Source organism: Bison bison, unplaced genomic scaffold (assembly GCF_000754665.1).
Source record: "Bison bison bison isolate TAMUID 2011002044 unplaced genomic scaffold, Bison_UMD1.0 scf7180017864034, whole genome shotgun sequence".
In the NCBI taxonomy this organism is placed as follows: Eukaryota; Metazoa; Chordata; class Mammalia; order Artiodactyla; family Bovidae; genus Bison; species Bison bison.
This window is the reverse complement of record NW_011494606.1, coordinates 6,856,339-6,879,402: the sequence shown is the minus strand read 5'-3', so window position 1 is coordinate 6,879,402 and position 23,064 is coordinate 6,856,339. Positions and strand designations below refer to the sequence as shown.

General features: G+C 35.7%; 1 protein-coding gene across 1 annotated transcript in view; it reads right to left on the bottom strand.

Moving 5' to 3' along the window:
• The window catches only part of CLPX (caseinolytic mitochondrial matrix peptidase chaperone subunit), a 35,220-nt gene extending 13,324 nt beyond the window's left edge, over window positions 1–21,896 (bottom strand). Inside the window, exons 1-10 of the mRNA XM_010834606.1 lie at window positions 21,878–21,896; window positions 16,552–16,712; window positions 15,079–15,196; window positions 10,112–10,266; window positions 7,231–7,390; window positions 5,810–5,851; window positions 2,543–2,719; window positions 2,239–2,403; window positions 1,329–1,417; window positions 205–369 (exon numbers count right to left, since the gene is read on the bottom strand). Coding sequence (XP_010832908.1) covers window positions 205–369; window positions 1,329–1,417; window positions 2,239–2,403; window positions 2,543–2,719; window positions 5,810–5,851; window positions 7,231–7,390; window positions 10,112–10,266; window positions 15,079–15,196; window positions 16,552–16,712; window positions 21,878–21,896 — 1,251 coding nt within the window. The remainder of the gene's footprint in view (window positions 1–204; window positions 370–1,328; window positions 1,418–2,238; window positions 2,404–2,542; window positions 2,720–5,809; window positions 5,852–7,230; window positions 7,391–10,111; window positions 10,267–15,078; window positions 15,197–16,551; window positions 16,713–21,877) is intronic.
• Window positions 21,897–23,064: the final 1,168 nt, after the last annotated feature.

The window sequence follows — 23,064 nt, the reverse complement described above, 5'->3', positions numbered from 1 at the left end:
AAGTCACACTTTAAAAATGCTGATATAAAGATGATATTTAGAAATCTTCCAAATCACTACTCTGAAATTTAAAAAATAACTAGGAATATATTTCTGGTATACTCTAAGAACACCTAACTGGCAGAAAGCAGATACAAGATTAGAAACTGAGGGTCTATCCTCTAACTTCAAATGCTCTCCTAGTAACCATTCAGAAAAACTTACCTTTTCATTTTTCCTCCTGCTGATGATTCTGTCCAAACCATTGAAAGCACCAGATGCAACAAACAGAATGTTTGTTGTATCCACTTGTACTGTTTCTCCACGTAGCTTACGGGAATTCTTTTCTGGAACATTCACTATCGTGCCTTCCAATAGTTTTAATAAGCCCTAAATAAAGAAAAAATGATTTATGGCATCATCTTATAAGTGTATTATTATACTTTAGATAATGGGATTCAATGGGAAAAATAATATGTGGGTATGGTCAATGAACATAACTGAAGAACACCTCCACATTCCTAAAACTAACATGAAAATCTAACATACTATCATATTTAATTATTCATAAATTTATTTGGAATAGTATAGGACTCCTGATGCATTTAGAAAACAATCAACTTCAGAGGTTGTTTCTGATGGTAAAGACATAATTCTAACATAAAGACAGAATTAGGACTCTATAAAATGCTATTTAACCACATGGGAACATTCAAAATTTGAAAATATTTGAAGCCTTGTCTTTATACTAAAATTCTACTCTACTTCTAGTGTTAAACTTTGAGAACAGTTGTATTTTGAAATGTCTTTACAAAAAAAACATTATCCAGCACATTTTATATGTGTGATTGGACCTCTCTATGTCCTGGTCAAAAAACAAAAGCAATTTTCCTTACCCTGTAGTTTATGTCATAATTAGTTACCAAAAAAGTCAGGTTAATCAACAGATCATTATGACTTTAATTATGACTCTACAAGGAATAGAGCATTATTTTATCTTCTAACTAAGTGAAACGAATAAAATACATGTACATAGTTCATTTATGCCTAGTTAGAACTTTCTTCAAGCATCCTTTACAAATGTTTAACTGGGTCTTTGTGGAATACGCCAACAAAAATTAAATTTCATTTACTTCTTTAAAATATCTTTAATTTCCTAACAAAGATAATTTAGGTATTTAAAATCGCCAACAGGTTTCTCTTAGGATCTGAACTAAATAGTCTGGGGAGTTCAGAGTGGGAGAAATAAAACAGAATCTAATTGAATGTGAAACCAAACGTACAATATTTGGGAGGCTGATGTATTCCCTTCCTTTTAGTGGGCTTGAACAAAATATTCAACTGCTTACTTGCTGAACGCCTTCTCCACCTACATCCCGTAACTGATGAATGCCTGGCACACTGCCAATCTTATCTACTTCATCCAGAAAGACAATTCCTATAATTTAAGGAGGATTCTATTTATAATATGAAAAAGATATATACAAGACAACCTAAGCTTTAAAAGGCTAGGTAGCTAGAGAGCAAGGTATTTAATCTTTAACACAACATATGCAATAGTTTAATATAATAAAAATATACTGCCAACTTTTCCACACATCATTTTGTGTAAACATTTTATAATTTATTCTTACATCATTTGGGTAAAAATAACACTTGGGTAAGATTACCAATTCTCTATGACTATTATAGTTAGCTACCCCACTAATGTTTTCAGGTTCTTTATTCTAAGAAGCAGAGATAGAGGTACAGGGTGAAAGCAAAAGGCTGGTACTAGCTAAACTTCAGCTTATTTTTTCCATCTATATTCTTATCCTAAAAGAATTTAGACAAGAAGCTGTCAAGCTCTTCATGTAAACAAGGAGAGAGGATACAGAAGGAAAGGAGAAATGTAGCATCTAGAACACTCCCTAGGTAGATAAGTTAATATGTTGCTATATACATCTTGCACTCTCTTGCACTTGTCTTTTTCCCCTCCCCCAACTCATTTCAGCATCAGGAATCTGGAGGAAAGTTAGAACAGAATAGAATAAATAATTTGGCCTGTTTTCACTCTAGTAATATTGCCAACTTATGACAATAAGACAAAGCAAACTTTGTGGCCCTTAGTCAGTATGCTAGCAAACTTAAACATAGCTACTTTTATATAGTTATTGAATTTGACTCTTTGACTCAAAACAAAAAATATATTATCTCTTGCTATTAGACTGCTTCCTCAACAGACTGTATCTGAGGACAGACAAACTTGCTGAAACATACCTTGTTGTGCTTTTTCTACATTATAATTGGCATCTTGGAGCAGCTTGGCAATCACAGATTCAATATCTTCACCTACATATCCAGCCTGAGTCAAAGTGGTACAGTCACAGATAGCAAAAGGGACATCAAGGCATTTAGCTAGAGTTTGTGCCAGAAGAGTTTTACCTATAAACAGAAACAGTAACAACGGGCCTTAGGTTTTCTTCTTAAGAGTGAGAATCCCCTAGTCACAAGACACAGGTTACAGAGTCATTTATATTCTATTTTCTTAAATGAGTGGCAAATTTTTAAGTAAGTTTTTTACCTGACCCAGTTGGTCCAAGCAGCAAAATATTACTCTTTTCAAGTTTGATGTCATCGTGGGAAGAATCCAATACTTCACCTCCTCGTTTTTCCTGAGGTATTTGTTGATTTACCTGTTGCTGCACTGATGCTCCTAAAGCATTCCCATGTGGACTAATTCCAGCAATCTGAAGCAACTCTGAAAAAATGCCAAAGGTATTAGAGCTTCATTTGCTTTCACTTGAAAAAAATGCCCAATAAAACCTTACATCTAAAACCAATTACTTATTTAGAAAAAAATAATATTGACATTTTTTTGTCTTACCTAAAAGGGAAGGAAGCCTCAAATTATCTAATGACAAATATGTAATACATGATGATTATTCATAGAACCTCAAGCAAAGGAAAGTATTCTTTTTACCTTCCTTATTTATATAAACTTATATGAAGAATATCCTTTTACTGAAAAGAAGGCAGTATAACAGAAGAAGAACAGTGTCAGGAGTCAGAAAGCTTCAGAAATTTGGTCCTTTCTTTGCCTCTGAGGAACTATATGATCCTGAGGTATATCATCATACACACTTTGTGTTTCTGTGCCCTAATCTATAAAATGGCTAACACCTTTTCTATCAATGTTAAACACATAACTGGAGGTTTAAGAACAAAATGCAATTGATTTGGAGGCACTCTGAAAGACAAAGGTATATGTACATATATTTGCACAAATGCAAAGAAACAGTGCTGTAGAGAAAGGGTAAAACACTGAACTGAGGAACAGAAAGCTTGGGTTCCAGTCTCAGCTCTATCACAGGAATACAGCAAGTCACTTGGCTTTACTGAGCCTGCTTCCTTAGGGAATTACACTACAATCTCTCCCACACTTAAAAATGATGCTGTGAGTCTACCAGAGAAACCAAGCATGGTAAGACTCATTATCCCTGGCCCTACCTGAATTTCTGATTTTACAGGATCTCAATTGGATCACTGCATTTCCTTTAGCAGACATACAAAAATTATATGGGAATTATAGTGCTGGTGAACTAAGACTTTATCAGCTGGATCCCTTTTTAAAAAAATCTTATTCTCACCCTCTCAGCTGAAGGAAAGAATCCCAATACTCTTTTGAACTAGCTAGATTTGTAAATATCCACATTGCTCCTGGCTCTCAGCATTTAAGGTACCTGGGCTCATATCATATGTCTATATTTTCTAGATTTAGTTGTAGCTTGTTTCTAAGAATATCAGTATTTTCCAATGCTTTATTATTTTAAGCAAACCAACAGACAGATGTTCAGCAAACATACTACTTAAATCCTGTTCCATCTGGCTGTCATTTTCAAACTATCTTTACATCACATCCTTTGGTAAAGGGTTATTCTCTTCACCAAAAATAATAGGCATTAAGTAAATATTTGAATTTAATTAAACTGTACCATTTGAGAGTTAATGGTCAGTGAATAATTCACAATGATATGCCTCATTGCAATTCACATTAGGTTAAAAAAAAAAGGCAGTCTTCAGTTAGCTAGCTGTCCCCTACCAAACAAAAACAAAAAGAAAAACTTATTTTTTTATTTCAGCAAAATCTAGTTAGGAATTGTGACAGTATAAGGAGGTGCTTGGCTGAAGAACAGGTCTGCCCAGTGGGGAAAAGATGATTTAGGTAACTTGAACAAAATTGTAAGAAGCATTTTACCTACAGTGGAATCACATGACATATATTCAACTTTATGATTTAAGTTTTTTAAAAAAGAGGAATCATTTAAATAGTACAGAACAAATGATGTTTGTCATTACATTTACGAAAATATGCCCCAGCGTAAACTGGAGAAAACACTTCTGTTCTTTCAGTTAAGTCTCTGTGCACATCTCTTATTGCCTAAGCAGCCCTTTACAATGAGGACTATTGAGTAAGCAGGCTAGAATAATTAGTTGTATGGAGCAATAGGGTATAACATAGCCCTCGTACGCAAGCCAACTAGTTCACCTGGTATTTAACATCAGAAAAATTTATGTTCCAATGATGAGGGGAAGAAACCATCAGTCTTAAAATGTTAGAGACACATGTTGATCTCTAACATCTGATTTCCAAAGAAATTTCCAAGAATATTTTAATTATATATGACTCTGGCCCAATGTCCTAACATTAGAACCTAATACCCCACCTAGGAGAAGACTAAATTATACATGAAAGTAAATTCTACATAAGCTCTAAAAATATTAATTTCTAAGCCAATCAATATATGTAATTACAAATTACTTTGCTTACGTCCTTAAATACTATTACTTGTTAACATTTGTATTAAATCACTGATACTTTACTAATTCATACTAGTTTCACCAGCCATCTGCCCAAAATTATGAATATATAGTGACAGCATATTTTATTACATGTAATACATTTTATGCCAGAGTTGCTGAACTCATTATGTTCTCATGGTTCATCCTGAATATACAGTACAATATTCTGATGTTCAAATATTAGATGTATAATATTGTTTGGTTCAAAGGCAAATGTAAACTTATCAAACTTTTAAGTGAAAAATGTTCACACTGGTTTATCTATTATTTTTTGTCTTTTGTGACAACATGAATCTTCTTATGGTAACTTTGGAACCTTCACCCTTTCTGTGTGTAGCAGCTATCTCCACCTCCAAAGAAATGAGCGCAAGACATCAGAATGGCCACTATCATTGGTTTATGAGGTCATTCCATACCCTCCATCAGACCCCCTGATGCTTTTAGGGGCAGTCTAGAGCTCTCAACAGTGAGCTGGAGGTTATGCATAATTTGTAAGCCTACACTAAGTTTCATAAACACCAAAAAATAAAGTAGCTTCTGGCAAAGAGCAGCTGAAAGATAATACACCTCCCTTAAAATCTGTCACTTATAGGCAGATCAACTTTTATTCTTTTTTTTAAGGAAAAAAAAAAAAGGATACAACATTCAAGGTACAAATTTTAAAAAATACAACTTCTGTTAATACGCAGATCTAGATTTATAGAGGAAAACTACATATAATACTTATTTCTTTATAAGAAATATCACAAAAGATAAAATCAAGTATCTAAAACAACCCAACATCTATTAACTACACAAATTAGCTATAAAACTGTTTCAAAGTTATATATGCCATGTATAACAAACAGGTTTAGATACTATACGATGCCTTTCTTAGTAATACACAAACAAGTACATATCTATCACAACTAGTGCTGACAAACTTCACTGAGGTAAATCTACAAAGGAAGAATGATTACAGAGGAGGACCTGAAGAGAGGTCACTTACTTGTAAATCTGTACTCATCCTCCCGTCTTCTTATTTCTAACTCTAAGAAAGAGGATGAAAATGGCAACATGAAAATATTATATATTTGCTTAATTTAGGGGAACAAACAAGGAGTATTCCACTTCTTGCCCTCTTCCAAATATAAAGAATATGTTCATTAATGTTTTTTCGGCTTTCTATAAATTATGAAAGAATTTATATGCTACCTCTTTTCTGTATTAAAAAAAAACAAACCCAAACATGCTTAATGATGGCTGTATAGTTGCTAATATTCACATTTATCAAATACAAAGTTGCTATCTATTTTAAGAAAAGAAATGTAGTAATTTAGGTCTTCAATAAGAATTTAAATCCCTCATTATAAAGACCATATAACCATTTGCTTTTCCAGCACCTAGAAGAGTTTAACTATTAATTTGTTGACTGAAGGAATCAGAAAAAATTATTTTGCTCCATGACCAAACAACAATATTTGGACCTTATAAGTCATAAAGGTTCCAGGTCCTTCATCAGTTAGTATGATTTATACTTTCTAAAAAAGTAATTGATCCTACTATGTAAATATTTTGCAGTAAGTTCAAACAGTGAACAAGTGTCTTCATTAAGGCAATAAATTATATATTAGTGCCTACTAAAAGTAATTTAATACTGAAAGTACTTAGCAAAACTCCATAAAATTATAACATAGCTAAAAGAATGTAAACAATAGATATCTGTAGAACAACTCCAAAATTACAGCTCCCTAGCCAAAAAAAAAGAAACCCTTATTTACATTTTACTGTATTCATAGTTTTTTAAATAAAATCATTCTGTTAATATAACATATACATTGTCCATAGTAAGTTGACATTACACAGTATATTGGTCATTAGAATCGATCATTAATAGGAATTATACTTTGAATCACTTACAAATTTGCCCTGAACCTTGCACTGTGTATTGGAGGCCAAAACGGAAAGAGTGCTGAATATGTTCTGTAAGAGGTACCATTTCCATATATCTCTGACTTAGGAAAATTAAATTCTGTGTCCTGAACCCAAAAGAGAAGAACTCAAGAGTTGTATACAGAACACTGCAATGATCTAGTCAACAGGAACTACCTGTGGTGAAGTCTACAACTCAAAAATGATGTCTCAATTTGTACACGAGAACCTAAGCACATATACCTGAAAATAAAGTTTTAAGAAATAATACTTAACAAGTTAACAGACTGGTATTTTCTACTCACACTTATTAACTCTCTTTTTTAAATGCTGGAAATGAACTGGAATGACTTCATGAACCACTAACGGGAAGCAAACTGTATTTTGAAAAATGCCGTACTGTACTAAAAGTATTTTAAGACAAAAGCAAAGAGTTGCAAATAAGGATTACCTCTAAGCACAGTAATCTCTATTTTGGTCAATTATCAAAACACTAACCTCTAGGTGTTAATGATGTCTGCTTCTCAACTTCTGCCTGCTGTCTCAGATTAGCTGGGATATTATTATATATTCTCTTGTAATGATTGTATACAGCAACTGAAAGCACCTTCTTGGCAAACGATTGGCCAACAACGTACTTGTCGAGGTAGTTATAAATCTGAAAAATGGTTAGAAATGAACAATTTACTGTGAGTCATCACAATATACACACGTTAGAGTTAAATACCAAGCACTTTTTGGCTGCACCACATGCACAAAGAACTTTGCCTACCACAGATGGAACCTGTGTCCCCTGCAGTGGAAGTGTGGAGTTAACCATGCTGAACTCACTTGCTTACAGTTTTAAATTTGAACAAAGACTCTCATTCAAAACAAAATGCCAAGGGCATGACACATTATGCAGCAATAATTTCAGAGGCCCCAAATCTTAAAGATACAACACACCATTCATTTGTTCTCTAGCTTAACAAAGTATTCCTATACTTTTCCAGTGCTATGCCAGTTTCTGTTCTATAAACAATGCCAATGATCCTAATTTTTGAAAGTTTAATATTAAAGTCAATTACAATACCTATACTTGCTACCATGGGTCTAAAGCTGTTATCATTAATGAAATCAATTAAAAAAAATTTACACCTCTTTCAATCATATGAATAATATTCTTCACAAAGATTACATTATAAAACTAATTTTTTCAAAATAGGCATTCAGTTCAGTTCAGCCGCTCAGTCATGTCCGACTCTTTGCAACCCCATGGACTACAGCACACCAGGTTTCCCTGTCCGTCACCAGCTCCCGGAGCTTGCTCAAACTCATGTCCATTGAGTGGGTGATGCCATCTAATCATCTCATCCTCTGTCGTCCCCTTCTCCTCCTACCCTCAATCTTTCCCAGCATCAGGGACTTTTCCAATGAGTCAGTTCTTCAGCTTCAGCATCAGTCCTTCCAATGAATATTCAGGACTGATTTCCTTTAGGATGGACTGGTTGGATCTCCTTACAGTCCAAGGGACTCTCAAGAGTCTTCTCCAACACCACAGTTCAAAAGCATCAATTCTTCCGTCCTCAGCTTTCTTTATAGTCCAACTCTCACATCCATACATGACTACTGGAAAAACCACAGCTCTGACTTTTGTCGGCAAAGTAATTCTCTGCTTTTTAATATGCTGTCTAGGTTGCTCATAGCTTTTCTTGCAAGGAGCAAGCATCTTTCAATTTCATGGCTGCAGTCACCATTCGCAGTGATTTTGGAGCCCAGGAAAATAAAGTCTGTCACTGTTTCCATTGTTTCTCCATCTATTTGCCATGAAGTGATGGGACCAGATGCCATGATCTTAGTTTTCTGAATGTTGTATTTTAAGCCAGCTTTTTCACTCTCCTCTTTCACTTTCATCAAGAGGCTCTTTAGTTCTTCTTCACTTTCTGCCGTAAGGGTGGTATCATCTCCATATCTGAGGTTATTGATATTTCTCCCACAATCTTGATTCCAGCTTTTGTTTCATCCAGCTTGGCATTTCACATGATATACTCTGCATATAAGTTAAATAAGCAGGGTGACAATATTCAGCCGTGATGTACTCCTTTCCCAATTTGGAACCAGTCTGTTGTTCCATGTCCAGTTCTAACTGTTGCTTCTTGATCTGCATACAGATTTCTCAGGAGGCAGGTAAGGTGGTGTGGTATTCCTATCTCTTTAAAATTTTTTAAGAATAAAATAGGCATTATATACTCAAAAATCATTATACCACCTGTATCAATGTGCTTTAATACTCACAAACATTTAGCTTTTTCTCAGATATTAACTTTAAAGCTATGCATTTATCTATATGGTAATCTAAAACTCTTATTCTTGGTAGAAACTAAAGCTCTATATGAAATTTGGTTATTTCCAATGGCTTAGCACCTAGGGTAAATTCTTTCAGCTTTTAGTTAACAGAAGTTAATTGCTAATATTCACCAACTCCTGAAAAGAGTTATTTTCTAGAACTTTATTCTCTAGAACTCCAACTCAGATTCTGAAGTCTATACAAATTAGTGAGGAACGTAAAGCTTAACACCTGTAGTTTCCATTACTTTATTTATTTTTACATAACAAATTCTGTAATGGTTGACCATATATATGTTGTTATGGTTTTTAAAAATCATCATTCTTCATGAATTACACCCACGATTTAGCACATTTGCAGAAACAAATGCACTGGTATCTAAACAGTCAAAAAAAGCAGAGGGTGAGAAATAACAAGTGTGCAAACACCACCTGAGATGGCCGGAGATAATAACACAGCCCAGAAGCAGGGCTCCTCCTTCTCAGAAAGCACACGCCAAGCACCCAGTGAAGCTGGTGGTATACTCTGCTGTGTCTCACATGGCTAAATCACAATCCACCTGAGGCTTCAAGAAAGAGCTGACACCACAAAAGTCACAGTGTTGCACAGAAGTGCCCTGGCACATTGGTCATGAAAAAATACTTGCTTCTATTGTTAGCCTGAGGCTGTTTCACCTCTAATAAAGTAGATTAATTTAAGAGGGAAAAACTGCAGGCTGCTGTTATTTAGGGATCCAAACAAAAACAAATCCCCAGCTGTTCTATTTTAAGGATATCATTTTAGATTAACTTAGTATTAACACTAATAATCATCAGCTGTATTTCATTGCTATGAACACAGTAATCATGATATGGGAAAACAGCTGTGGACCCCATACCTAAATTTCAAGTATCAAATATCAGTAACAATTCAGCCAGACACAGCCTATATTATAAAGAACTTACAAAACTTGTTTAGATACTAGTTATTAAGATTCAGTATAAACTGGAGAGAGGGGAAGCAATGAAATGTTTTCAAGATAAAATGTTTATAACACTGAGCGAGGACTTATACCTTCTTGGGGGGAGGAGGCGGTTTCTGTTGGAATGCCAATTTTACAGCTTCTGCTGCTGATTCAGGTTCTTTAATTATGCTTTTCTTTGAGTCTGCTTCTGATAACACAACAAAAAAATGATGACATTTTTCACACTTCACAAAGCGGGTGGATGCTGTAAAAGGACACAGAAAAATAATTCAAATACTATTTAACTTTAAAGACTCGTTGAAAATTGAAACCTACGTACTTGACGAAAATCTTGTAGTTCACTCCACTAGCCTCAACAGCCAGCCTAATTTGTACTTAAAATAGATGATAAATATGAGTTCAGTAAACTACATTCTATTCATTTCAGCTAGGTGTGACAGATTTTATCTAGAGAAAAGATTGATTGAGATTCTTTCAATTTCTCCATTCACTAAAGTTTTGGATTTTTCTTTTGGGGGTGGGCTGGGGTACACTGCACAGTTCCCGAGATCTTAGTTCCCCAAAGGACTGAACCCGAACCCTTGGCAGTGAAAGCGAGGTGTCATCTAACCATTACCAGGGAATTTGCCCTCAAGTTAATTTTAAAAACTACCACTATATTAAGTAATTATTTTATTCAAATATGAGAATGAATAAACTGTGGGAAAAAAGTAAAGTATAAATAAATTAATCTGTAATAAAATTAACATTTTACTACAAAAAATTACAAACACACAAAAGTTGAAAGACAAAAATCCATTTTAATCCCTAAAAAATGTAAAATATATATATACTTAAGGTTCTTTTCAAACCTGTGAGCATTTCTAAGACCTTGACTTGGTAAATATATAAAATTATTTTATACCTTTCTTATTATCTTTATTCCACTAATTCCTATTTCTTTGACCTAAAAACCACTAAGAAACTGGGACTTCCCTGGTGGTCCAGGGGCTAAGAATCTGCCTTGCAATGCAGGGGACACAGGCTCAATCCCTGGTCAGGGAAGTAAAATCCCACAGTCATGGAGAAACTAAGCCCATGCACCACAACCAGAGAGTCCATGAACAATGCAAGATCCCATATGATGCAACACAGATCCCATATGCTGCAACTAAGACCCAACACAGTCAAATAAATAAATATTAAAAAAAAAACCTAAGAAACTAACAAAATATAATCATACAGCTTTTGGAAACAGCGCAGGGCAGTTAAAGTGAAGATGAAACGGGTTTCTCAATTCCAAGGCATCAGCTATAAGTATCTTGTGTTTAAAACAAAAGTGATTTCCTCTTTTCTCTCTTTTAGGATACAGGCACATATTCTTAATCTTCTCCAAGCCTAATTCCACTAATGGTAACCAAGAACCTCAGAAAGCAGCATGGTAGAGAATCCTATACAGACTATTAACAGATTCAGGGCAAAATATACACAGGAATTAGTTACATGTTGGTAGGTCTAGTAATATATTTTTGTGTTATGTTTGTGTAACCTAACTAAACAGGTAAAAAAGCAAAGAAAAATGATTTTTAAAACTACGGGAATCTCTGCCTTTGGGAATATTATAACTACTTATCCACATATTAAAAAAAAACTGCACTGACTGGCAAGCACACCTCAATCTTCACAAAATAATCGAAGTTTAAAAAAAAATAGACAATTCCACATTTTAAAAATAAATTTAATTATTAATTCAACCAATTTAATTTTTACATATCTGCTCTTAAACAAACAGACAATCAAAAATATACATTCCGGACAAATTCTAGCCACAAATTTTAAAGTAGATAAGGGATCACTTGTGTATTCCATTTATCAATCACCTAATAAGGCTTCCCTAAAGTAAAAGATCAAGCTATTTCAAGTACTTTTGATTAACACAAGTCAAAATTCATTATCACCAATTCCCATCAATGGAAAAGACAGTGGCTTTATGTTATGACCAGGCACCAGTTTATAATTGTTACTGATGGTAGTAAACAGGGCAAGGATTAAAGGGCAGGGAAGCCTCTAATCTAGTTCAGGCTGTGTCACGGGAAAATCTGGCCTGAGAACACAAGAACAAAATATTTCTCTGAAGAAATTAGGTCAAAGGGAAAGAGAAAAGTGACAAAAACATTCCTCTTTGCTTACTCCTCATTCCTCTTTGAAGGGTTGCTCAAATTCTACCTGAATATTTGCAGTACTGTTTCACACTGAAACACGTTCAACATATATCCAGGTTCAACTTATCAAAATGCTATTTCAGAAAAACAAGTAAACAAACATTGCAATGCATATTTTTTATTCCTAAAAACAAGGGGCAAAATCTGATTTTGTTAAATTTTCAAGGGATAAATAAACCTCCTTACTTTAAATGATTACTACAGATATTCTATATTCCTTTACAAACAGAATACTGATGCCAATAAACATGCTTGTATAGTATATCAACAACAGAAGGAAGATTACCTTAGTAAAAACTTTTTCAGGATATTTGTTTAAACGAAAGTTCTTCATAATTCTGAAAAAGTTTCAGGGTCAAACATAAAATCTCCAAACCACTGCATAAAAGTTTATCCTCACTCTATGAGACACATAATTACAGTAAGCCTTCAAAAAGTATTATATACATAAAAATAAAAACTAAAAGCTCCATCCAAGAGCAAGGGAACATGCAGTATGATTCTGTTTAAATGAAATACAAAAACAGGCAAAACCAATCTCTTGTTAGCGACTGCAAGAACATGAGGGAGCCTTCTGCTGCTGCTGCTGCTAAGTCGCTTCAGTCGTGTCCGACTCTGTGCGAACCCATAGACAGCAGCCCACCAGGCTCCCCCGTCCCTGGGATTCTCCAGGCAAGAACACTGGAGTGGGTTGCCATTTCCTTCTCCAATGCATGAAAGTGAAAAGTCAAAGTGAAGTCACTCAGTCGTATCCAACTCTTAGCGACACCATGGACTACAGCCTAACAGGCCCCTCCATCCGTGGGATTCTCCAGGCAAGAGTACTGGAGTGAGGTGCCATTGCCTTCTCCAGAGGGAGCCTTCTGGGGTGCTGCAAATACTGGTATGTATATCCATCACACTGTACATTCAGAATCCATGCATTTTCTTTCCTTTTCTGTATATAAATTATCCCTCAATTTCCCCCTTAAATAAGAAAGAAATTTTTTAAAAATCCCAAGAAAAGCCCAAAATAAAAAACCCCATAACTAAAGGCTCTACCTTAAATAAAACTAGGGACACTATTCATAAAGTTATTTTTTAAAAGGGGAAAAAAAGGGCAAAGAAAAAATACATATACTTATAATCAACAATCTTAGATATTATTTTAATTTCTGATGATTTTCTAAATACTCATAATGGGACTGACAGAAATGGTATTTTATTTCAACAAAGTCAGTCAAGCAACAGTAATACTATAAGAAAACATAAAAATCACTATAAACATATTTGTGAGATGAAATATGTACAGGAAGATCAAAGAGCTAAGAACAGCTTTTACATTAAAAAAAATGACAATGAAAGTTAATGAAATTCAAATTTCAGTGTCATACACAAAACTTCATTGGAACACAGCCGATTTCACTCCTTTACACTGTCTATGGCTGCTTTCTCACAGTAACAACAAAGGAGAAAAGTCACAACAGAGACCATATGGCCCATAAAGTCTAAAATATTTACTATTCGGTCTTTATAGTAAAAGTTAACTGACTCCTATATAGCATTTAAAAATAAAGAACTACCCATAGGATAAGAAAAATATTTACAAATCACAAATCTAGATAAGGGTCCAGTATTCAGAATAAATAATTCTTCCACCTCAACAATAAACAGACAACCCCCACACACAAAAAAAAGAAAAAGATAACTCAAGCTAAAAATGGACAGAAACTTTAGTCTTCTCCAAAGAAGACATACAAATGGTCAATAAGCACATGAAAAGATATTTAACATCTAGTCATTAAGGAAATGCAGATCACAACCATGATGAGATATTAATCCCACTTTCTATTCCTATGATGGCTATAATTTTAAAAGAGACACAAATGTTGAGGATGTAAAGAAATTAGAACCCTTATACCTACCTTGTTAGTGGGGCTATAAATGGTACAACATCTATGTGCTGCACTGTGCTTAGTTGCTCAGTCGTGTCCAACTCTTTGTGACCACACAGACTGTAGCCCATCAGGCTCCTCTGTCCATGGAGGTTCTCCAGGTAAGAATACTGGAGCGGGTTGCCATTCCCTTCTCCAGGGGATCGTCTCAACACAGGGATAAAACCTGCGTCTCCCATGTTCCAAGCCGATTCTTCTCCATCTGAACGACCAGGGAAGCCCAAGAATACAGGAGTGGGTACCCTAGCCCCTCCTCAGGGGATCTTCCTGACCCAGGAATAGAACTGGGGTCTCCCACATTGCAGGCAGATTCTTTACCAGCTGAGCTACCAGGGAAGCCCTTATACCGTGTTAGCAACATCTACAGCAGTCCCTTAAAAAGCTAAACAGTTACCACCTCACCAAGCCATTCCACTCCTAAGCATATAGCCTGCCTCTCGGGGCTCGTCTCAACACAGCTTAACCATTAAGAATTGTTTATCAATTAAAATTGCCGGGTGGCTCAGATGGTAAAGAATTACCTGCAATGCAGGAGACCCAGGTTTGATCCCTGGGTCAGGACAATCCCCTGGAGAAGGGAATGCCAACTCACTCCAGTATTCTTACCTGGAGAACTTCATGGACAGAGAAGCCTAGTGGGCTACAGTCCACAGGGTCGCAAAGAGCTGGACACGACTAAGCGACTAACACACACAAGCAAAACAAATAAGCAAAGAGTTTTCTTAAATTATCTTATACCATAATAATTCAAAGCATTACTAGTCCAGGAGATTTTTAGTATCTGGTGACTATAAGAGAGACTATTCTAAGTTCAGGAAAACAATAATTCTGATGTATGTAAGGTATAATGTATATATTTCGGGGCAATTAATGATTTACAGAAAAGGCAGGGAAAAAGAAGAACAGAAGAAGTATACTTACACACGAAGGTCTCTACGTGTGTGCATAAGTCGCCACATTTAGGACAACGAAGCTGGTTTCCACCTTTCCCAGAATTCCCAGAGCCTGATTTCTTACTGCTTCCCTCACTTGCTGATTTCTAATGTTTGTGCAAGAAAAGAAAAAGTGTCAATTATTACTTTCAGGCAACCACCATGTAACTTAAGTTTGTATTTAAATTTATGTTTATATTGTTTGTAATTAATCTTATAAAAAAAACCAGTTCTAGTAAAAACAATTACTGTTTCCCTTCTTTACATGGTATGATCCAGCATGTATAATAATTAGCTTTTTTTCAATGACAGTAAATACTTGAGGAAAAAAATATCAATAAGCATTAGTAACTACTTACTTACTAAAAAACTTACTATGAAATTGAATTGAGAGTTATTACCATGACAAGTAGTGACTCAACTTTCTTAAATCTAACTTCTGTCATCTCTAAAAAAAAGGGGGAGGGATAATTTCACCTACTTTAGAGGGGCATTGTTAGGATTAAGTGTGTATATGAAAACACCTAGCATTTTGTCTCATACATATTAATAACTCAAGTGTTAGCCAAATTTGCATAATAAAAAACATGATTATTCACTGACTTAATAAAGTTACCAATCATCTACTTCCTAGCTACAGAGTTCAGTTCAGTTCAGTCACTCAGTCGTGTCTGATTCTTTGCGACCCCATGGACTGCAGCACGCCAGGCCTCCCTGTCCATCACCAACTCCCGGAGCTTACTCAAAGTCATGTCCATTGAATCGGTAATGCCATCCAACCATCTCATCCTCTTTCGTCCCCTTCTCCCCCTGCCTTCAATCTTGCCCAGCATCAGGGTCTTTTCAAATGAGCTACAGAGTAGCCCACCATTAAGTCATACAGATATCCAAGATTTTTAGGTAGAGGATGAGGTAAGGTTTATATTATCATGAGTTTAAGAGCTGTGTAGAAACAGAAAAGGATGGCTATTCTTAATCCAACCAACCATCAGACTGACTACATAAATTATTTAATGAAGCTTCTTTACTGTGTTGGGGTGTTAGAAATTTTAATTACTGCTTACCAATGAAATGCTTATCAAATAATGTTAAGGTTCAGGCTGATACACAAAATAAAAATACGTAAAATTCTTCACATCATTTTATATTTCCTACAGAAAACATGGGCTTCCCTGCTGACTCAGCAGTAAGGAATCTGCCTGCAATGCAGGAGACACAGGTTTGATCCCTGGGTAGGGCAGATCCCCTAGAGAAGAGAATGGCAACTCACTCCAGTATTCTTGCCTGGGAAATACAGGACAGAGTCACCTGGTGGGCTGCAGTCCATTGGGTCACAAAGAGTAGGATACAACTTAGCAACCAAACAATGAAAACATATAACCAATGAAATACAGAGTACCATTATATTTGTTTAAATGAGGGAACTCAAATATGTATATAAATGCCAATAAAGATAAAATACCTTATTTCCATCTCCAGAGCCATCTTTACTTATCCCATCTCTTGAGGCAAAGTATGCTGGTGTTTCTGTAAAAGCTCTAAAAGGAGCTCTTCGTAGAAGCTGAGTTTCAAAGGTCCCAAGCCTTCCTAAAACTGGTATATGAATACGACTACAAGAAATACCTGAAAATACAATGAAATTTGTTTGGTCTACACATCAAATATTAACACACCTTCAATAAATCCTCTGGAAACAAAAATCCCTAAAGCATTAAGAAAGTTGAAAAAGTTAGTTTTCACAGCAATAGTACAAACTGGTGACACCATCCTCAAAAACTGGCCAGACCTGTGCTTTGGAAGTGAGGAAAGACCAGAGACAACAATTAATGGCCCTTTCAAAGTGTGAAAGGGGAACAAGGGCATTTATGTTCTACATTGTTATATGTCTTATATCTACCAACAAGAACAAACAAAATGTAAATAAACAGGTGTCTGGATCTGTTCTATGGGATCACTGTTTGCTGACTCCTGCTTCTCTGCATATAAACACAAAATAAACTCCCAAATAAATTATAGTCATTGGCAAAAGAGCCATACTCCATATTGTGAGGCAGTATCTCCCAAGTTGGTCCTTAAAAGACTGCTCCCTACACAAGAAAATTAATGGTCATAAGTTAAACAAAATTCCACAGACCTCAATACCCTAGAGCTACTTAGAATCTTGCAAAAGCTAATAATGTACATTGGCCATGAAGCAAGTTTCCCAGACTGCTATTAGGAGGCGATTAAACTTTGGGGGTGAGGCCGGTGGTGGTGGTGAACACTTAAACTTAAGAAACTGACTTTGCCTCCCTCATTTTATTCCCTGCACAATTCACAACTCAGGATTTAGTTTCTACACCTGTTAGGGCTTTTTTAAAGATATACACATGTATATGTTGCATTCAAATGCAAAAACTGGTTTAAAATTATGTAGTTAAAACAATTCCAAAACAATTGCTTAGTTATGTAACTGTTTTATTAACAACTCTCTCCCATTTTCCAACTCCTTTTATACTGAATAACTTATCACCATACCATCTCCAGTTTCACAAAGCACAAAAATGAACCCACCAAATTACTCAGCAAAGATACAAAGAGGAAAAAATTTTTATTTCTATATAAATTCACAAAGAACACTAAAAAAGGATTATGACACCCCAGTCCCTAACCCCAAAAGTATAAACTTTTGCTTAACACTATTAAGCTTGGATATTGAGGAAAAAAAAAATTTGATGCATTCCTTATAATTAACATTTTTAAGATATTTCAAATTTTCTCAAGTGTAACATTTCCATGTTTTGCAGTAAACTATGTTAGCCATTACTCTCTCGTTGGTGATGCCATTGAGTCAGTGATGACTCAAAAGACATGAGTTTGAGTAAACTCCAGGAGTTGGTGATGGACAGGGAGGCCTGGTGTGCTGCAGTCCCATGGGGTTGCAAAGAATCAGACACGACTGAGTGACTGAACTGAACTGACTCTTGTTAAATACAGTTTATGAAATTTAAGCTAAACATTAATGTTTTTTCAAGGACATAGTATGATTTAAAGACTGCTGCTGCTGCTGCTAAGTCGCTTCAGTCGTGTCCGACTCTGTGCGAACCCATAGACGGCAGCCCACCAGGCTCCCCCGTCCCTGGGATTCTCCAGGCAGGAACACTGGAGTGGGTTGCCATTTCCTTCTCCAATGCATGAAAGTGAAAAGTCAAAGTGAAGTCACTCAGTCGTGTCTGACTCTTAAAGACCCCATGGACTGCAGCCTACCAGGCTCCTCCATCCATGGGAGTTTCCAGGCAAGAGTGCTTGAGTGGGGTGCAACTGCCTTCTCCAGGCAAGAAGACTATGTCCCTCTAAAAAGCAAGTTTAGACAAAGTTGTGGGGGAGAGGGATAGATGAAATCAAGAATGCAGAAAGCTGAATGTACCTTGGGGCTGGGTGATGGGTATCTGGGGGTTCAGTGTTCTATTTTGTGTGTGCTTGAGAACATTCATTAAATGAAAGACAGCATAACACAATAATTTACTATAATCTATGCAACAAGTGTAATTTTTAACTGAACTTTTATGATGTATTCACAAAGAAAACTACAATTATAACAACCTTTATATTTGTATTTGGATGTTATATTTGTACTCAGATGTTTAGAACAAAATTTATACCTGAAGTTTCACATACAGTGTATATTTTCCACTTATATCTTTTAAAATAGCATTCAACAATGTACAGTATCTAATACTATTAGAAAATAAGCTGAAAGGAAATTATCTTTGGGAATTTAAGAGAAATAAAAATGAACATGATTCTTTTAAAAATCTACTTGAATAGAAAGAAAAATAAGTCCTTCACTTTAAATAACTTATAAGGTAACATATGAAACCAAACTACACAGTCACCACAGACAATACAATTTAAAAAACATGTTCATGTCATTTAGACCTCTAAATTTAAGAACTTCTTTGCTGGCCCTGATAGTATGGTACTGAAGTGGTGTTTTAACATTCTATAATCTAAGGGCTACACCAACATGATGCTATAAATACTAAACCACTGGTTCCCAAACTTGGGCATGCATTAGAATCACCTGGAGGGCTTGTTAAACCATAGAGTGCAGAGGATCTTCCCTAGTTCTGATTGACAGAGTGTGAGGCGGGACCCAAGAATGCATTTCTAACAAGTTCCCAGATGATGCCTATGCTGCTGGTTTGAGGACCACACTTTTTAAAACCACTGTACAAAACAATGTAAATGACCAGTCATTCACCAATCATGTAACATCTTCACAGAAAGCACTGCAGCAAGCCAATCAGGAATTGTTAACCCTTTTTTTTGTCCTCTGGCTCACTGGTGAAGCCTATTCAGAACATTTTTAAATGTACAGAATAAAATATATAAGAACCCAATCATCCTGAAGTAGTTAATATATGTAGTAGTTAAAATATGAAGTAGTTAAAATATGGTTCTTAACAAAATTAAACAAGATCTAACAGCTTTTAAAATAACCATGATTTCAAAGTGATGGAAAGTGTAAACAATATTTTGGGCTATCAGGAATGTAATGTGAAACGAAAACATCTGTGATTTAGAATGGTGACAATTCCACAGGTATTGCTAATACTACTACTAGTTTCTTGCCTATATTTATAACTGAAGGAAATGCTACATTTCTCTCAGAGACTACTGAAAATAAAGTTCAAAGAACCTCTGAATTTTATCCCTGGGCCTTTTGGAAGCCTGTGAACCCAGGTGAAGAACATCTAAAAGCCAAACAAGGGCAAGTATTTATGTGAAGTATATTTCAAAAGACTACTTGGCAGTAATGACAGAAGACAGTTAAAAGTTAAACCACTTACAAACTTCTGTCATAAAGATAAAGTTTTGAGTTTCAGAGCAGCTGTTTTTTAAAAACTATATATTAGAATAAGGGATAAAAATTTTAGGGCTTTTAAGAACAGGAGAATATTTTATTCAATTTCTAAATACTTCCTATATTCAATCTTAAACTAAGCATTCTCCAAAATAACACCAATGATTCAGCTTAAAAGATAGACTGATCTTTAACTTGCATTTTAGAAACAGAGCGAAAGAACTAATGAAAATTTAAAACTAGCTATTTGTAGTGACATATTTAAGTGTTTAACAACTTATGAAATGGCAAATCAAGTCAGATGCTCTCTTAAACACCTGACCCCTAACACAAATTGGAAACAAAATTCAACAAACACTCACGATGCTCACAATTTGGTAGATACTTACTGCTTTTAATAATCTCAACTTTTTACTTTATGTCCAAGTTATTACTTCAGGAATTCTGAATACTTTTTAATAGAATACTTATTAATAAAGAAAAATAACATGACTCCTATAATAGCTTTCCTCAAATTTAAAAATATTTGACAGGTTTTCACTAATGTTACTAATCTACTGGTCTGAAGGTGAACACGCCCAAGAAAAGAGAAGTGATTAGGAAATAGTGTGTAATTCCGGAAATAAAGATGTTCTATCACTTATTCATTTTGTCTTATTTAATTTGTATCGGATTTAATCACAAGATAGGGAGGGAACTAAAATCTAGCTAAAAACTATTAAGTTAGGCACATTTTGTAACTATCATGAGAATTATGGATGCCAACCAACAAGTTTGAGCATCTTCAAATCTTCATTTACCTTATGAGGTGACACCCTTTCAATGGACAAGAACAGAAAGCATCCAGAAATCAAGAGAGTTATACAGAATCACACAACTCTCACAGCCAAATTCAGACCAAGTATCGTCACTGAGGATTTTTTAAATGGAATCAAACATTTTTGAATGCACATACTTAGAACGCAAACTGACTGTTATATATGCAAGGTACATTTTAAAAACACATACACCAATAATGAAAACACCAGCAATCTGAGCAAAAAAAATATTTAAAATTTTTACTTTAATATACATTTCATATTCAAAGAGAACAGTGAAGAAAATATTAAATTGGATACATATAGCCCAACAGGAAAAGAAAACAGATCCAGTGTCTAGTACGACAATTAAGTAATTTTTCAAACTACCATTTAAAGTTTTTAAAGTATAACATGACAGATAAAGGAACAGAAACAGAGAACAGCACTGTACTTCAGAGGAGTTACGACATCTCCTTTTATTCTTAAATCACTGTACAATTTCCTGTAGAAGACTATATTGATGAGATTATTTGTTTAATTATGTTGCTGAAATTCTTAACTCTAATTGTAAGAATAACACACTAAAGTTCAATTCTAATTTTTCTTTCACTCTCTTCCTCTTTCCAGGAATTCTAAATAAAAATAACCTTGGAGGTTTTTCAGGCTTTAAAAAAAATTATATTTTTGTAGACGTATATATACAGTTTCTACCATGGAAAAGAAACATTTTATGTAATTAAGCCTTGGGAAAGTCTCAAATCCATGTGAAAGCCATTTGATGTTTCATTGTCACATAAAAATATTAAATTCTATAATGATATTGAGTAATATCTCACATTTTAATTTACTCCTTTACAGTAAAAGCTATGGTTTGGTATTTCTAAAAAGCTCTAGTAAACTTGTCTTAACTGACAAACAAACAGATAATTCCTAAATAAGCCATTAATTTTTTACTTACCTAAGAATAGATTTAATTTTTTTAATTAACTTTTATTGGGGGAGTATAGTTTCTTTACTAAATTTAATTTTAAAAGGAGCTGTTGTTTTGAAAAGAAAAATAAACAACTGCACACTTCCTACAATTCAGTTTTCAGGGACAATTGATAGAAATGAAGACTTTTGTCAAAAGGAGCCTTCCCTACCCAAGGAGAACACCCACATATTTCATACAGGCCCAGAAACAATATTATTGTCTAGTTCTCTAAACTTGAAGGTGAGGACTTATTCAAGCACCAAAACAGGGCCTGGCACACAGGAGGCTGTCAACAAGTGTGTCTGATAAATGAATTCAACTACCTGTCACTTTCAAGTGTTTGCAACTCAAAATTCCTAGAATATGGATGTCTACTTGTTCAGGTTTAACAGTGTATGGGGACTAAATTCACTCCTTTATATTTACATACCATTTTAGGAAACGCTTCTGCCCACACAACCTCATTTAATCCCTGTGTGAAATAAACTGTCAGAAAATAAACATTTAGTAAACAGTAAGGATTTTACAATGATACTAAATATTAGGAATAGGGGGCTTTCCCCCTCCGCCCCGAGATCACAAGCTGATAATCCAAAACAAAACGAATTTGCCTAGAACTTAGTGATTAAAACAGGATCTAGCCTGTTGTCAGCTATTCATAGATTTAGGGAAGAGAAAAATGGTTTCCCTTCCGGAATCTCTTTGCTGGGGTACCATCCCTTCGCAGCTCCTGATAAACAGAAAGGAAAAATAAACAAGCGCCACCCTTCAAAACTATTTGCGACCGTCAAGTTAGGAAACCCGGCAAACGACTGCTGAGACACCCAAGTACTTAAAAACAACTGCTGAGATAACCTGCACCTCCTCAGACGCTTTCCCGCGGCCGCCTAGAAACAGCAGGAGTCCGGTTTACGTCCCGGTGTGAGCGACCGCACAATGACTCTGACACCCCGGGCCTCGCGCGGCCTGCGCCCGGGACGGCCGGGTCGGCGCCCCGAGGCCCCAGGGGACCCCAACAGTGGCAGCCCTCCAGCCGCGCCCTTCGCGCGGCCCGCGACAGGCCCGAGGGAAACCCGGCCGGGCTCCGGAAAAGGAGCCGCAGTCAGAGCAGCCGGCAGTCCCCGGAGGAGCTCTGAGTGGGGTCTGGGGACACTTTTTAACAAACGAAGTAATTTGTCCCCCGCTTTCAGGGTTTCTGCGAAGCGGCCACATTCTAGCCCCAAAGGCCTGAAAGCCAGCGGGTTGGGGAACACAAGGGGTTCACCTCAAATGTGAGAAACAGCTGCTCCAGAGGTTGGCAGAGTCCCATGCCACGGAAGGGGTTGGGGGGGGGAGGGTGCCAAGAGAAGCACCGAG